This window comes from Quercus robur, chromosome 9 (genome assembly GCF_932294415.1).
Source record: "Quercus robur chromosome 9, dhQueRobu3.1, whole genome shotgun sequence".
Classification (NCBI taxonomy): Eukaryota; Viridiplantae; Streptophyta; class Magnoliopsida; order Fagales; family Fagaceae; genus Quercus; species Quercus robur.
This window is the reverse complement of record NC_065542.1, coordinates 34,444,257-34,460,382: the sequence shown is the minus strand read 5'-3', so window position 1 is coordinate 34,460,382 and position 16,126 is coordinate 34,444,257. Positions and strand designations below refer to the sequence as shown.

Sequence of the window (16,126 nt, the reverse complement as noted above, 5' to 3'; positions counted from 1 at the left end):
CTCCATCATTCTTTTTCTTTTCTTTCTCCATTTGTCATCCTTTTCTTTCTCAATCTGTAGTCCCACTCCCTTCTTCCAAGCCCCAAAAACCCAAGACAGTTCTTCCTTCTTCATTTAAATCCATTTCTCAAAATCCAAGCCCAAACCCATTTCTCAAAATCCCAAACCAAAAATCTATAAAAAAAAAACAAAAAACAAAACACACCCACCAAAGCAAACATAGAAAAGATAAAAAATTTACAGGTCTTACAACGTTATGAAGATTGGTATCGAGCTGTTGAATAACGAGTGCAAAGCTTTGAGATACCTTATGAAGCATGGAATAGCAGAAACCCAAGTGTGGTTCTGGAGGGATCTGCTTCTCCACGTGCTTCATTGCCCTCTTCAGCTTCAACAATGGGAACAAATCATTTGGGTGTTTCAAAACTGCATCTAAGCTTCCCATTTTTTCTTGTTTTTGCTTTCTTGTTTCTGCTCTCAAATTTGGGTTCGTATTTTTGGCTCTCCTAAATCCAAGATTTTGGCACCGATGTTTTCAGAGGAGGGAACTCGAGTTTTAAAGATTGGAATTCCACGTGGATTTTTTGGTCCACCTCAGCTACACACCTTATAGAAATCGAGTCTTTAAAACTCGATTTGCTATAGTGAAATTGAGTCTGAATGAGTTGTTAGATACTTAAATAGTTTCAAAACTGTGCTAACTAACAAAATAATTTGGCTTTTATAGTTATTTTCAGAAAACAAACCTGTGGATTCACACAATGATGACAAGTGGTACAATTTTCTATTTATTTAGAATGATGTGAACAAATAATGACACATGACAAATAGCAATTTGTCCATCTATAACACATTCAACATGTGTCAGTACGTTTAATCCTAAATTAATTAATTAATTATATATTCTCTTTATTTTTATTGTTATTGAATTCCTTAATTCCTTAATTACTGTTTCTTTTTCCATTTACTTCTCCAAAAGATTAGTGGTTGTGACCCCTTAATAATAAAACCCATTAATTTGCTTGAAACCTATTGTGTAACCCCTTAATAATAATACCATTAACATGGTATTAGTTCCTCTCATTATAACTTTACTAGCTTGTAGCCCAATGCATATATATGAATACACTTAAAAATATACAATAAGATGCATAATATAATTCCTATATATATATATATAATTTAAATACTATTGATAGTCATTTTTATATTTTGTTAACTTTTTAAAAAAATTTGTAAGGATATTATTAGGTATAAAATGTAAATTGTCCATGTTTTTTTTTTTTTTTAAATTATTGTGAAACACTTTCTTTTTTTTTTTTACAATTCATTTATTCTAGACTCTTTGGTTTTTGTACTTAATAACTCACTTGGATGGATATTTATGATGTTGTCTTAAATTTGATTCTAAAATTAAGAAATAAAATTCTTTAAGAATAAATAATTTAAGACACATGGCACAAAATTGAAACTTTAATTTAAAATTTTAATTTGTATTTTTCTCAGTTTCTCCTATTATTATATATAGATAGATATATAAATATATAGATAAGCCTAATTGTCGTTTCCCCTCCTCCATCTTCTTTTTTTTTTTTTTTTTTACCGAACTTAAACAATACAATATGGTTAATGATAAATTGATGACACTATATATATTTTAGCTGTACACTTTTTTTTTCTTTTTCCTTTTTCCTAAAAAACCATTTAAGAAGTCTTGCAATGTACAACCTCCTGCAACATAATCTAGATATATACTATATTAGCAATAAATAAAAGAATAAGCTTGGGTCATTGCAACTATACGTTAACATGACCAACTGTGCAAGAGTATCATGAAAACTGGATTTGTTTGGTTGTGTTATTTAAACAACAATTTTTGCTATTTAAACAACAATTTTTGCTATTTAAACAACCTAACATATATGTAGGGACACGATTATTTAACGGCCCAATAATGATGTTGGGCTCGTACATGAAAGATCCCTAACAATATGATTTGTAGAGAGTGGGCTTGAAAGGCTTGTCTTTGATCACGGGGCTATGGTCCGGTCCTGTTTTTAGAGGAATTTATGTAGAAAAAGGAGTTGGATTTGAACATTTAAGCCCTATAGCGTCACATCCTGAGGGGTTGGACTCCTCGGACTTAGTCCGAGGACGATTAAGGTCTTTCTCCGGTTATCCGGCGGTGGGTTTCTCTTTCTTATGTGGTGTGCATACATTGTTTAAGGGGTTTTCACCCATGGAGTTTTTCTCCTGGAGGTAGAATAGGAGCCCCATGGTTTTTTTTTTTGTCCCTCTTTTTCCCTATCCAGATTACTTACTTTCTCTTTTATACTCGCTGACGCTCGCTGTCCTTCATCCACGTGTAGGGTCAACCTTTCCAAGACTGATATTTGTCCCGTCAGTCTAATCCCAGAATCACTGGGGGTGGTTGATAAAGCCGAAGAATCCGGCTCTGCTGGATGCAGAGTCTTATCTGGGAAGGGTAATGAGGGCAGCTTTCCCGAGATATTTTAGGTCTCCTTTCCAGTCTGGTCCTATACCGTTTTTGCCCCTCTTCTCGGTGAATTTTGGGTCTGCCGAGGACTGAACCGTCCTCAGCAACATCTCCGGGCCATTTGGGCTTTATGTTATTGAGCTTGAGCCGTAGCCTTCTTTGGCTTGGGCCTTTGGACTTCCCACGAGCAAGTGGACCTGACCCATAAATTATTGGGCCCCACAATATATTTTTATAATATTTTTTTATTCACACATATTTTTATAATTAAATAATATTGCTAGAATAATATTACCAAACATGCGCTGAGATATTGGGCAAGAAAAAGAAGAAAGTGTGATAATATCCACTTATACAAGTTCTGTTTAGGTTTCCACTGAACCTAAAATCTCTCTTAAGTTTTAAATCGTGGATCAAACTTTAACTCAGCGTTTGCCACAACACAAAAGTACAACCGACACCCACTAAACAATATTAATATGATGTGACCCCCACCAACTTATCATATATTTTCCTCCTAAAAAAACTTATCAGATATTTCAATTCAACTCAATTAAACAATCCTTTATTATATTAGACGGATTATTTTGGTTTTTTTTTTTTTTTTTTTGAATGTTTTAGTCATCATTATATCATATTTACATTAAGGTAACCTTTTTTTTTTTTGCTGAATCATTCATATCAATAAACCTGCAATAATCTGAAATTATATATCTGGTGCTAAGGTAATGCTTTTATTTTTTGTTAAAATCCCATTTCAAATTTTTTTTCACTGTTGTCAATTTTGTTCTAGTGTTTATTGTTTAATACTCGAAAAAGAAAAAAGAAAGCAAGACAACTTTCTTCTAAAACGCAAGCCTGGTTGTCTTTTCCACATCAGAAGTCCATCTAAAACGCAAGTTTGGTTGCTTTTTGATAATCTTTCCACCATTTTATTTTTATGGCATCTGCTTTTTGCTTTTTAATTAGTTTTCCACCATTTTATGGTATCTCTTGACCACACATGAATAATAAAAGAAAAGTGGTTTCCAGTTCTTTAGACTATATGTTTGGTTTGAGGGAAGGGGAGAAAACGGAATAGAAATGAAATGCGGGAGAAGAGATTTCTACATCCCACCAATTTTTTATTTTAACTTTCCATTTAAATCCAAAAAATTACTCTTATATCCTTAAAAAGTTTTGAATCTTTAGGTAAAACTACATTTACATCTTTATTTGAGTTATTTCTCTATAAATTAAAAAGATATAAGTGTAAACTACATTTCATTTCTCTTTTCTACGTCCGAACACATATTTTATTTTTCCTTTATTTTTCATTTCTCTTCCCCTTTGCTTTTCTGAGTTTTCTCTACTCTTCCCTTCATTTCCTTTCTTTTCCCTCTAACCAAACATAGCCTTAATCTAACCAAGGCCAAACTGGTGATTGAACAATCAATTTCTATAAATAAATAAAAAATTTTAATTATAAATTTTAAAATGATAAAAGTATTTAGTAGAATATGGGTAAAACTTACTTAAAGTATCTTACATTACATTAAGTTTTTTAATTAAATTCAAACATGTATTTTCATTGAATTTAATTGTACTTGTACTTTTAAGTTTGTATTTTATTTTATTTTTTTTAAAAAAAAGGTCACTGTCGTTCTCTAATTTTGATTTTCTATATCTTCAAACAGAATTAAAAGTGGAAGAGTTTGATTACTTAATTCTGTTTGCTTGCTTTGATTTACTTTGTTTGCTTCTTTTAGGATGGAAGAGATTGATTACTTAACTCAAAATCAAAGCAAATTTGTAGACCCGTGACTCATCACCTCTCCTCCAATTGACCAAAACACATTACTCTCCCTCATTCATTGACCCAATCCCTCTCAAACCTTCTCACTCCCCACGGTGGCCTAAGCACCCACCACCTCCAAAATTAGAAACCCATGCCTCAGCAACTATTATCAAAGCCCTTTAGTAAACCAAATATATATATATATATATATAAAAGAAATCACTATAAAAAAAATTTAAAAATTAAAGAAGAAGAAGAAGAAGAAGAAGAAGAAAGACCCCTGCCAATATTTTGCACGACCATGATCCTCTAGGGGCAGTAGGGGGTGATTATTGCAATGGCACCCACAGTCATGCCCTCCGCCCGCGCCCTGTCGTCTAGGTCTCTATGACATGACTTTAAAAACCTTCATTCATCTGATCAAGAACGATGGAACCCATGCTTATTCATCGCCATCGCCAATGGCGGCTTTTCACTTATGCCATGCTGCCATCATTTTATGGTGGCACAACTCAAGAAAGTTAGATAAGATAGAGCCATAGAGGCGTGAGAGGGTGAGAGACTAATAAAGATGGAAAAGGGTGTGGGAGGGAGAAATGAGAAACAACAATATTATAGACAAAAAATTTATCAATTTTATTATACACCAATTACAACATGTCTATCAACAACTGTATAAAATGTTATGAAAAATTGTTGTCTTTAGACTTATTAAATGACAAAAAGAATAACGGAGAATATTTAAATAGAATAGAGAGTGAGAGAGACTAAATAATTGTTGGAGGGCATATTGCCAAAATTAACTGTGTACAAAGGCTTTTTTTTTTTTTTTTTTTTCCCGAAGTATCAATCCGCTAATTATCACAACTAACATCAGAAACGCAAAACCTCTTGACTAAACACAAGGATAAACATTTCTTATAACTAATAAATGCTTATTTGAAAAGTTGTCATGGCAACTGCCTTCATAGAGTACAATTTGGACAAGTATGATCCAGTTTAACATTATCGTAAGCTTAACAATGACATCGTTGTTAAGGCATCCAACTGCCAATCTGCAAATAATACAGAAGCAAAAATTTTCTGAAACTAGGCCTCCTTTAATCTGCACGAGATTGGCCTGCTCGGGATGAAAGGATGATCCCCACAATGAGACCATAGAGAGCAAGTGCTTCAGCAAAGATAAGGATTAGAATCATACCCACGAACAGCTTTGGCTGCTGTGCATTAGCCCTGAAAATAATCCCCAAAACCAAATTTAGTGCAAAAATTCATCACATGTGACATGCCATTTGACTCTATACTTCGTAATAATAATATAATACCAACAAAATACATATTACACAATCTTATCAGAATATAATGGTTCAAATAAAAAACAAAAACTAAACATGCAACTCAAACACAAAGACACTTCGTCCATTAAGAAGGCAATCAAATAGCTAAAAACCTAAGTCTAATAGGGAAAAAGGAATCATAAGTCCCACAAGATCTTTATGACAGTCAACCTTATGCCACACAAAGTGTTGACTTTGACAAATCCATATCCATGAAATGCAAAGAAATGTGCACGCCCCAAGCTGAGACCCCTCAACCAACTTCAGTTAAACAGTATCTGAAATTGCAATTCAACCTTCAGCTTGATGCACAGCCACTAAAGTCCCACAAGACTATTATGTTAGTGAACCCTCTGCTAAGAAAAGCATTGTGTCCAACAAGTCTATTTCTCTTTATATGAAAAGAGACTTCTAGGCAAGCCATTAGAATATGTGAGAACTTCAAACTGAAACTTCTTGACCTACTTCAGTTCATCATGTCTAAATTTGCAATTCATGCAAGAGAGAGAAAGAAAGAGAGAGAGAGAGAGAGAAACAAAGGTGGGGGCGGGGGGGGGGGGGAATTCAATTTTCAAAAAGCTCAATTCTAGTTATACCACCAAAGACAAAAAAACCACTAAAAGATCGCTGAAATTATACTACAGTTCCCGATTATTGCACGGCAAACAATTTTTCCTAAAATGAGGTAGAGCATATCTCACATTTTAGAAGTGTGGAGTAATAATAATTACCGTAACCCCCTTTTGAATTTTTTTTTTTTTTTTAAGTTAATGACTATTATAAATTTATAACTCCAATCCAACTCTTATCACTAATTTACAAGAATAAAACTTAAAAATATGCTGCCAAGAAGGGCAAGAAAGCATATAAGTCTGTAATTTAATCCAAAGACAGTGACAGTCAAACCCTGGTCATCAGAGCATGCATACCCCTTCCCATACACACAATTCCAAAGCTTAGCACACATTTAAATGTCAAGTGTGAAAGTAACACTTGTCCTTTCAGCAAGAGCAAAAGAAGGCAAATTACCAAGCTCCTCTCATTTTCCCATAAAAAGAAATGTGAGCCCCCGATTTTGGTAAATCAAAGCTTACTCCCAATACCTGAAGAGTAAGAGATTTCTTGCTTATGGTAAATCAAAGCTTACACTCAATGCCTGAAGGGAAATAGATCCCTTGATAAGCAAGGCATCTCTTACCTTCCATGTTGTCAAAAGACATCACCATAAAACTTTTCAAACCAAGACTCCATTTGTTTCATTATGAAACGTTTTCTGTCGAAAAATATTTTCATCCGATGCAAGCTTGCGCGAACAAGAAACCATTCCATTGCTCAACCATAGGTGTAAATCAAATCTAGTGGACTAGATAACGGAGGTGGGGTTGTACGCAGGTAGCAATAAGATAATAACAATCCTTATGAATCCTAGCAATAAGATATAATGAAATATAGCTTAAAATTTAGTCCTAGCAATAATGAAATAAATAAAAAAAAGGGTAAACTTCTAATTGTTCATATACACTCAATTCTTATGAATCAAACTTTAAAGAGCCCTGCTACTGCCAAAAAAATCACACCTTCATTTCAATGGGCCCCAACAGTAAAAAAAAAAAAAAAAAAAAAAAAAAAAAAAAAACAATAGCAATCCTACAGACACGCCCAAATTCACACCTCACAAACACTCAACTTATTATGCACGAATCACAAACACATTTAGTTGTGCTATATATATATATATATATATATATATATATCCTGATTCATCCATATATAAAATAAAAAAAAAATAAAACCCATGTTGTGACTTTTCCCCAGTAGACTTACTTTCTCAACTATAAATCATCAAGTTTTTGTTTTGCACTAAAATAAAAGCAGAAGTAGTACCTGACACCGGCATCACCGACAATCCCAATGGCCATACCAGCAGAGAGACCAGCGAGTCCACAAGAGAGACCAGAAGACAAGTGAGCATAGCCATCAAAGAGATAGTAAGACTTAGCCTTGGGGTTAATCCCAGTACTAATAATGACAGCTATGATAAGGCCATAGATACCCAACACACCAGCCATAACAACCGGGACTATCGACTTCATAACCAGCTCCGGACGCATCACTCCCATCGACGCCACCCCAACTCCGCTCTTCGCCGTCCCGTACGCCGCCCCCATGCACGAGAACACCAGAGCCGCCGCCGCTCCCAGGAACCCGAAGAAGGGTGCGGTTTCGTCGCCGCTGAATTCGGATGAAGAAGATGACATGTTTGGTTGCGGGAAAATTGGATGGAGATCTGTTCTTGGCTTTGGATCGGGGACGGGAAGAAGTTCAGGTTCACGGGGTGTGCTTTTTTTTTACGAAAATGACTATCGATGAGATCTTTTCTTTTCGATTCTTAGCAAAACATTATACCACGTATCTGACGCAGCACTTCGTGATAGGCTAGAAGCTTTATTTTTATTTTTATTTTTATTTTTTGGATTTTTTTTTGCGTTTTCTTTTCTGTTACTGCACTGTTCACTCCCTCTTTTTCTTTTGGCAGATTTTTTTAATTTTTTTTAATGACTATTTTGTTTTTTTCCTGTTTTCAATATGAACCCTTTCAATTAACCATCTATCTATATAATTTATAATTAGTCTAATTCAATTCTAACTAAAAATTAACTTTCCTAATTAAGGTTATTTTCAGTGGATTAGACTTAAGAGCTTTCACATCCGGTTTTATATGATTTAGCTATACTGCCTTTAAAAAAAAAAAAAAATTTCTACTATAGTTACTAATAAAAGACCTTATATCCTATTCGTTGATCCTTTAAGTGTTTTTATAAAAGAAAAAAAAAATTCTTATAAGTGTTATTTTGATTATTTAAGCAATTTAAAAAAATATTCCTATTTTTACTATTATTTATTATTATTATTATTGAAGCTTTTTGTCAAGCCTCAAACTTATTGATGTTAAAAATATCAAAATCCTAAGTTTTTTTATTATTTAAAGACAAATTATAATTCAAAATATAACTTTCGTTCCATGATAATTGTTTTTTATTATTAAGCTAAGACACCAATTAGTGTCTAGTATAGGAGGGTTTAAACTCCATATCTCTTATTGGTTGACAAAAGATTTTACCAATTGAACTATTTAGAATCCACAAGCATATTATAATATTAGTCAAGATTCATTGTATTATCCTAAATTCCAAATCCAAATTCATTTTACTTAAAAACCCTATTCTTCTTAGTAGTGTAACAAATTTTAGCGATATATTAATGAGCAAAGCACGGTAACTTATAATCCTTGAAAGTAGCAAATGAAGGGAAATTTAAAGAAAAAAAAAGTCAGAATCAAAATCAAAATCCTGTCTTACACCGGCCCCTGCCATGAATTAAAATGGCCACTTAGTCTTTGACGGTACCAAGTTCACATTTGTTGGATTCCCTGGGTTCACAAGTGAGTTGCTATTGAATCAGAATCACACTCTCAACTTCCCTGTAATTTTCTCTGTTCTGTACCCAAGCTTTTATGCAGTTTACTAAAGAAGATTTGGCTTTACATGTTCTATTCGATACGGGTAGGAGAATAACCCAAATCGGTATTCTTAAAAAAATGGCCATGCTTTTGGTTTTTACTTTTTATGACCATCTGTCTAATAATGCCAAGCCAATTTCAAAATGACTACTTTGACCTTTACAGTTGTTTGAGAGGGAGGTTATTTAAACATTCATTAAATTATTTCTCCCTTCCAAACAAGTTATCAGGGGCAAAGTAGGTCAAAAGGGGATGACCTCCAATTCATTATGTTGCACAAGAAAGTGTATTTTGTAATTGCAATTGAAATTTCTCTTTAACACAAAAAGATTCAATCTAAAGGTCTGTTTGGATAGAACTTATTTTACTGAAACTGAAAACTGAAAACACTGTAGCAAAATAATTTTTAAATATGTAAATAGTGTTGTGGAACCCATTTTTAATGAAAAAATGGTTAAAAAATGTAATTTGTGAGACCCATGAACAGTGTACAGATGCACTGTTCACTGCTAACTTAGTCAAAAGATATGGCTAAAGCCAAAAAAAAACTGAAAACGCAAAACGCAGCAGGAAACGCGGATCCAAATTGCACCTAAATTAATTGCGTGCAGTACATGTAAAATGACTCAAGTATGATAGGCAAAAACTGTTTTTGATTCTGTTGTGAAATTAAAAGATCATCATTCATGGTATTTATTCCAATAACTCCATCTTGTTCAAAGAAGAGTAGGGTTAGCAACAGTCAAGGTAAAGACTAAAGAGAATGATTTCCACCGGATAAGCTATCTCAGTCCTGGTCTTCTCATGCATTGGGTGATCGAGGGTCCGTTGGGCTCAGTCTTCTCTACCCGCTGCCAACTGAGGGATCAGGCAAAATCACATTTGAGTTGGCCACCGAGTCATGGACAGGTCATCAGATTGGGCAATTTTACCTGAAAAAAAAAAAAAAAAAAAAAAAAAAAAAAACTGTTAAGTTTCCTAGACTTTCACAAAAAATGATTGTAAAATGTTGTGTTATGATCCTACTATCCCACATGGATTAAGTATAAACTTAACCATGTGTTTATAAGCTCTTAGGCACCCTCACCTTGCAAGCCGGTTTTCAAGAGTGAGTTCTACCCACGAGTTCCTAAAATGTTGCAAGAAACCCCATCACAGAAACAGAGGACACATAAACAAAGCTCCTAGACATTCAAGAAACCCAAGACAGAAATGATATTTAAAACACAAAGAGAAGAAGCAAAGCACTAATACATCAAAGTAATTGTTAACATAAACACCAAAAGATTTCTTAGAGGTTCTTTTTGAAAAGGAAACAAGGTGAACATTTGAATTATAAAGCTAAGAGAGAAATTATACAAAAGAGCTACATCTTTGGAGATTGGAGAACGAGGAAAAATAGTGATTAAGAACCTGGACCTACTTCAATTAGAGACAATAATGGGCAACGATGGTTGAGAGGTGCCTATCAATCTCATTTTGTTCGTGATTGGGAAGAAAAAACTAAGAAAATTTGAGATACATTACTCAAAGATGTGGCATAGTCTATTGGACAATGGAGAGATAGCAGCGGCATTGTCATCTTTTATTTGAGCAGTATAATAGGCATAATTTTCTTTTTTCAAAATTTTATTCACAATCACTGAGGTAGTAAGTTATAACTGGAGCACAAAACATTTATATAAAAAAAAGCCACTAGTCAGAAAACAATTAAAGTCATAGGCTCCAACGCCCTCTTTTAAGTTTCAATACTTTATCAACTGAGCCATTTCCTTTCTTAGCAATTTATCATATTTACAATTTAAAAAAAAAAAAAAAAAAAATCAAATCTACTTCCAAAGACACGAAGCATAATCCAATTCAATTTTGAAACAAAATGAGAGTTGCATTAGTCTATGGAAAGAATTAGGTATACTTCTGAAAGCAGCAAAATATTCCACTATTACAGAGACCAAAGTCTTGCTCAAAGTAATACGATAAGCCCTTGTTGGTTAAAGGATTTCAAACAGCAACTCAGCCTAGTTCAGCTCATTAAATTATTCGAACTACTCCAATCCAACCATCAATAATAAAGACAAAAATCATTCAGGGTAAAAGACTAAAAGCTATTAAATAGCATGCACAAGGAAAAAAAAGGTTCAACTAGAGCATTATAACAAAGAAGTATAATTAAATAAATTGTTGTTGCCACTAGATTAGAGACCTCACTAATTCATACTTGAAGTGCAAAACCATAGATGGATCAACCAGGAAGGTAACATCATCCTTTTTTCCTTGAACTCTTTTAATTAACATATATCATCCTTCAATTCCAACTATAGCAGAGAGAGAACCATCAATAATAATAAGCTCCTACATGTCTAGGGAACAAACTAATAAGTAATAACCAGAATCATTCCCAACATTTTTACCAAATCATGAAACTCAAGAATGTCAATACTACCAACAACGGTTTAGACCAGAAAGCATTTAATATGGAATGGTGCTCAAAGGACCTTGAACCTATGACTATTGGCAAAGCCCAATCCTTTCAAACCTCCACCTTTTGAAAGTAGGGATGGCGTAAGGGTGGACCTGCTGGAGTCTGAATTTCCTTTCACTAAGTATGTGCATGTGAGAGATTCCTACCAATTAGCAAAAATTTACAACTCTTATAGACTAAATATTAGGTTAAAGCATTGAAATTTCACAATAACACCTAAGATTTCCACATCAATTTTTCCTTTCATTTTTCAGAACTTTATTTTAATTGCAGGCTTCTGCACAAGAAATATAATTGAAGTCCGTGAGAAATTCATCTTGAAGTTTAGTCTAATAACAATTCCTATAGCCAAGTGTGATGATGATTTTGTATCCATATTCCTAGAGTAGCATACATCAAAACTTGAAATAGCTAATTCTAATAGGCATCCAAATAGTGTGAACTTAAGAGTCATTTAACTCTATTCAAACATGAGTACCTTTAAAAGGAGCAGCAATATATCTTGTGGCCAAAAAAGGTGTAGACATGTGAAATGAGTATCTTTGGACCTTAGCATGCAATGGATTTACAAAATTGGTGCTAACTGCTAATAGACTGCTAGACCAAAATCAAATGATACTTCCATCACTGAGTAATGGATAAGAACATGAATTTAAGTCCAAGAATTGTGAGCAACTTATCTCACAATGACCACACAACGTAGGCTGAAATCATCCATCATGTTAACCTTCATCAATCTATAATAGCATATGCCATTTTGAGGGGGAAAAAAGACTTCACATTATGTGTAACACATCCAGTGAGCCAAGAGAAGTAAATTATTATTTGCCAATATTTTACTTGTCCATTGACTTGTAACTTAACACTCAACGGAGAACCACCATCAAAAGAAAGAGAACTTAGCAAGCAAATCAAATGACTAATTTCTTTTCATTAATTTTTTTTTTTTTAGTACATTAATGTCCTTCCAAGCTGCCAAGAGCCTTCTAGCTCAGTGGCATTGCTTGGTCTTCTTTATGAGTAGAACCAAGGTTCAAATTTTCCTCCCCCACTTGGTGTAAGAATTGAATAATAATAAAAAAATTAATGTCCTTCCAAGTTGGGTTTGTAACCAATCCTATGAGTAGAGCCTCTTAAATGAGAGAGAGAGAGAGAGAGTGAGTGAAGAAAGTGGCGGGCACCCAAAGATGCAAATGAAAGAATGCAACTAAAGGAGGAGATATACTTTCGCATCAAATGCAAAGGAATTGAATGGAAACAATGGAGAAGAAAACAGTTTCAAGGTTGTTTTCAGATGGAGGCATATTTCTTTCAAGTTCAATCAAGATGTTCCCATTTTCTTCAATAGTGGATACAGATTGAAGTTGGAATGGTTGTTTACAAATAATTTAAATTCATTTGTTGTATCCCATGGAATCCTTAATTCAGATGGCAAAGAGTTGTGAGAGACCCAAGGAGGCTGACATCATTCTGCATTCAAGTCTTGTATCCAAGGCTTCTAAAGGGATAAGCATTTGATGACAAACTCAGATCATACTCATCACTATGCAAGCTCAAACCCATTACCAGTTGTTTCCATTGAAAGCCCCAGAACTCCATTTTTGAAAACCCTGTGACCCATCAATGAGGGTCAAGAAGTGGGAAAAAGAAGTAGTAAAGGTGGGGGCTCACTGTTATGAGGGACCAAGGAAGACCACCACCATGACTAGCTCTCGAAAAGGGTAATTAAGGAGTACCAGACTTGTGAGGACAACGTATGCACTCTACATGGACCACAAATCCTTTTATGATAGCACTAACATTTATGGGAGGAGAAGAAGAGGTATTACTCCTATCCTCGATTTTACATAAAACTTCAACGTGATTTTGTTCAAATGGATTTGACTCATTGAATTTGTTCTGCAATGGCCAATGAGAACTAGAAGATAACCACAGATGATCAAAATTTTCATGCATAGAAATTGCATTAATGCAAATTTTTTCACAACCATTGATGGAAAGGTAAACCTCACAACCAAATCCACCTATACATGCCTTTGGTTTTAAAGCAATGCATATAAAAAAATTTAGAAATTTTGGACCAACCCAAAATGAAATGAAATTTCCAACACTTTGACGGTTGAACCATTTTGGACTCATTTCTTAGTAGTCTAATTTCACAATTATTGTCCTCACCTTCAGATGCAGATCCCTTAATTTTAGATTTGAAGTCTCAAAGAGTGAGGGAGAGAGAATAACCTGATGCGATAATAAGGTTGATGATTGTGGATCCATTAGTATGTCACTTCTTGCACATTCACATACTCCATCTGGTAAAAGCCCCAAAATTTCTCTCAATTTATTGCAATTAAAATTCCAAAAAATGTAGTTTAGTAAAATAAGTTTACCTGTTTGAATAGCAACTCCACTCGAATGTGACTACATGGCATGTTATGACAAGTTGCTGTAGACAAAAAGCGGATGGCCAGGAAAAATAATAATCGGGCCAATCAAACCACCCTAACCCGTTGGGATATATTTAAGTTCTCCACAAATGATGACATTACGAACCATGGGCAATTTGAGATTTTCCAACCTTTCGAAAGCATTAGCATGCAAGTTCACCATTATTGGTTTAGCCAAGCGCTACACTATGCCTAGAATTTTACATGATCCTTAATTGCACAAACCATTGAGGAAACCGCACAACATAGCAGATTTGAAATTTGAGAATAAAATAGTATACAGATAAACTTATTTTTCTCCATCATTAAAAATGGGGGTGGAAAAGTGAAACCAAAGTACCATTTTTCTAGTTAGTACTTCATGAGCACCTTTATAACACCATATCCTTTGCTATGATTTCCAAGCTCTTTTGATTCTTATTGAAAAATTTCCCTACCCATTTGTTGGGTAGCAAGTCATGCATTGATAATTGACCGCAAAAGTTATGAGACACTTATCCATACGTCTTCTAGTACCATAATCCAGACATAAATTGCAAGCATTTATAATATATTTACAACATAATCCTTGTAGAATCCCTTGAAGAAACATGCAATATCAAGAAAAATATATTTCTCTATCAAAACTTATTTTGAGTTCTTCTTGGATTTTTTCATGAGGAATATGTTTATACTTTTCTAATGCACTTTCCCATTCACATCTAGTGGAAGACCACTGGCGTAATATATAATCTGCTTTGAAAGTTTTGAATACTCTTCCTTAAGTTCATTTGTCTATCTGGAAGACATGTAGTTCAAAGAGTTCACAAGCTTCACATTGATTCAATTCCTTATCCTCATAAATTGGATGATCTTTTCCAAGAGTGCTTGTTTGTCTCTTGTTGTTATAATGATTCTACTTCCTGAAGTAAACCAATCACATTCTCCAAACAAATTTTCTATTTCTCGATTCATCAACATCATCAAGAATTAAAAGAACCCTTGTATGGAAAAGTCTTTCTATCATTCTATTGATTCCTTCAGGTACGCTGTTTACCTTGAAATATCTATCCCCAAAGATCTCAAAAAGAAGTGCTTCTTGTAGTTGGAGTAGGCCATCATTTGTTCTTGACTTTTCTCTTATATTTTCAAGAAAGCAACTTCCTTCAAAATGATCAGCAATTCTATTATAAACAGCTTTTGTGATTGTATTCTTACCTACTCCCCCCATGCCATGAATTCCTACCATGCAAACATCATTTGACTTCATATCTATGGCCTCCACTCGAGAATCAATTCCCACTAGATATTTAGCAACAAATAACTTCGTGCAATTCAATTTAATACTTGATATCTCTTTAAAAATTCTTTGGATAAATTCAAGATTCAGTGCACTGCCAATCACAAAACATAAGAAACATATTATAATTTGGACACTAGAAATATAAATATGAAGATGGCTTAAATTCAAGATGGTCAGTTCTGTACAATACAACTGACTTTAATGTTAATTAAACTCAAATATCTGAGAATTATCATTAACTTTAGCACATCCCCCCCCCCCCCCTCTTTTTGCTAGGAAATTAGTTTTAGTAACATTTTTCTAAATAAATAAATAAATAAGCATACAATAAGAGTAGTCATTAGATATATATACCCATCCTTGTGAACATTCTCCATAGAGGTTACATAGAACCTCATATACATGGCCTGTAAAACCATAGCGAGTGCGTGCACCTTTGAAACTTAGGAAGAAGACATCATTGTTTCATCGGAATCTATGAGAAGAAGATTGAGATTTGAGAAAGATCAAAGATGTGATAAAATGGGAATTATAATAAGAGATGAGTTAGTGTGTGCGAAATTGATCTTACCTTTTTTTCACGGAGTCCAAAGTCCTGTAACAAATGTCGAGCTTCGGTGAGGCCCAGACTGAATTGAAACTAGAAAGTAGAAAGGCTATGAATTGCGAGGATCTCAACGAAAGAGCAGGAATCGAATTGGAAATTGGTTTGAGGAAGAGAGAGAAGGGAATTTGGTAAAGGTAGGGAGAGGTGTGCGCTTCTTTATCCGTATATTTTTTACTTTGA

The 16,126-nt window shown here is 34.1% G+C and overlaps 1 protein-coding gene and 1 long non-coding RNA gene across 2 annotated transcripts; both read right to left on the bottom strand.

Annotated features, from left to right (window-relative positions):
- Nucleotides 1-5,165: 5,165 nt before the first annotated feature.
- LOC126698192 (V-type proton ATPase 16 kDa proteolipid subunit-like) lies at nt 5,166-8,043 on the bottom strand. Its single transcript, XM_050395239.1, has 2 exons — nt 7,496-8,043; nt 5,166-5,507 (listed from the first exon to the last, which is right to left on the bottom strand). Exons 1-2 carry the CDS (start codon nt 7,867-7,869, stop codon nt 5,375-5,377), a joined length of 507 nt encoding a protein of 168 aa, XP_050251196.1. The 5' UTR covers nt 7,870-8,043; the 3' UTR covers nt 5,166-5,374.
- Nucleotides 8,044-9,398: 1,355 nt separating this feature from the next.
- Nucleotides 9,399-16,126, bottom strand: LOC126698193 (uncharacterized). Its single transcript, XR_007646406.1, has 6 exons — nt 15,911-16,126; nt 15,694-15,814; nt 14,001-15,430; nt 13,852-13,922; nt 9,724-10,063; nt 9,399-9,467 (listed from the first exon to the last, which is right to left on the bottom strand). It is a non-coding gene; the product is annotated as an uncharacterized LOC126698193 (long non-coding RNA).

Bases quoted from the DNA above. Each gene is read 5' to 3' on its own strand.
- LOC126698192 (XM_050395239.1), bottom strand. From the start codon at position 7,869: ATGTCATCTTCTTCATCCGAATTCAGCGGCGACGAAACCGCACCCTTC. The intron at 5,508-7,495 runs GTACTACTTCTG...GATTATTTTCAG, and splicing joins GTCGGTGATGCCGGTGTCAG to GGCTAATGCACAGCAGCCAA.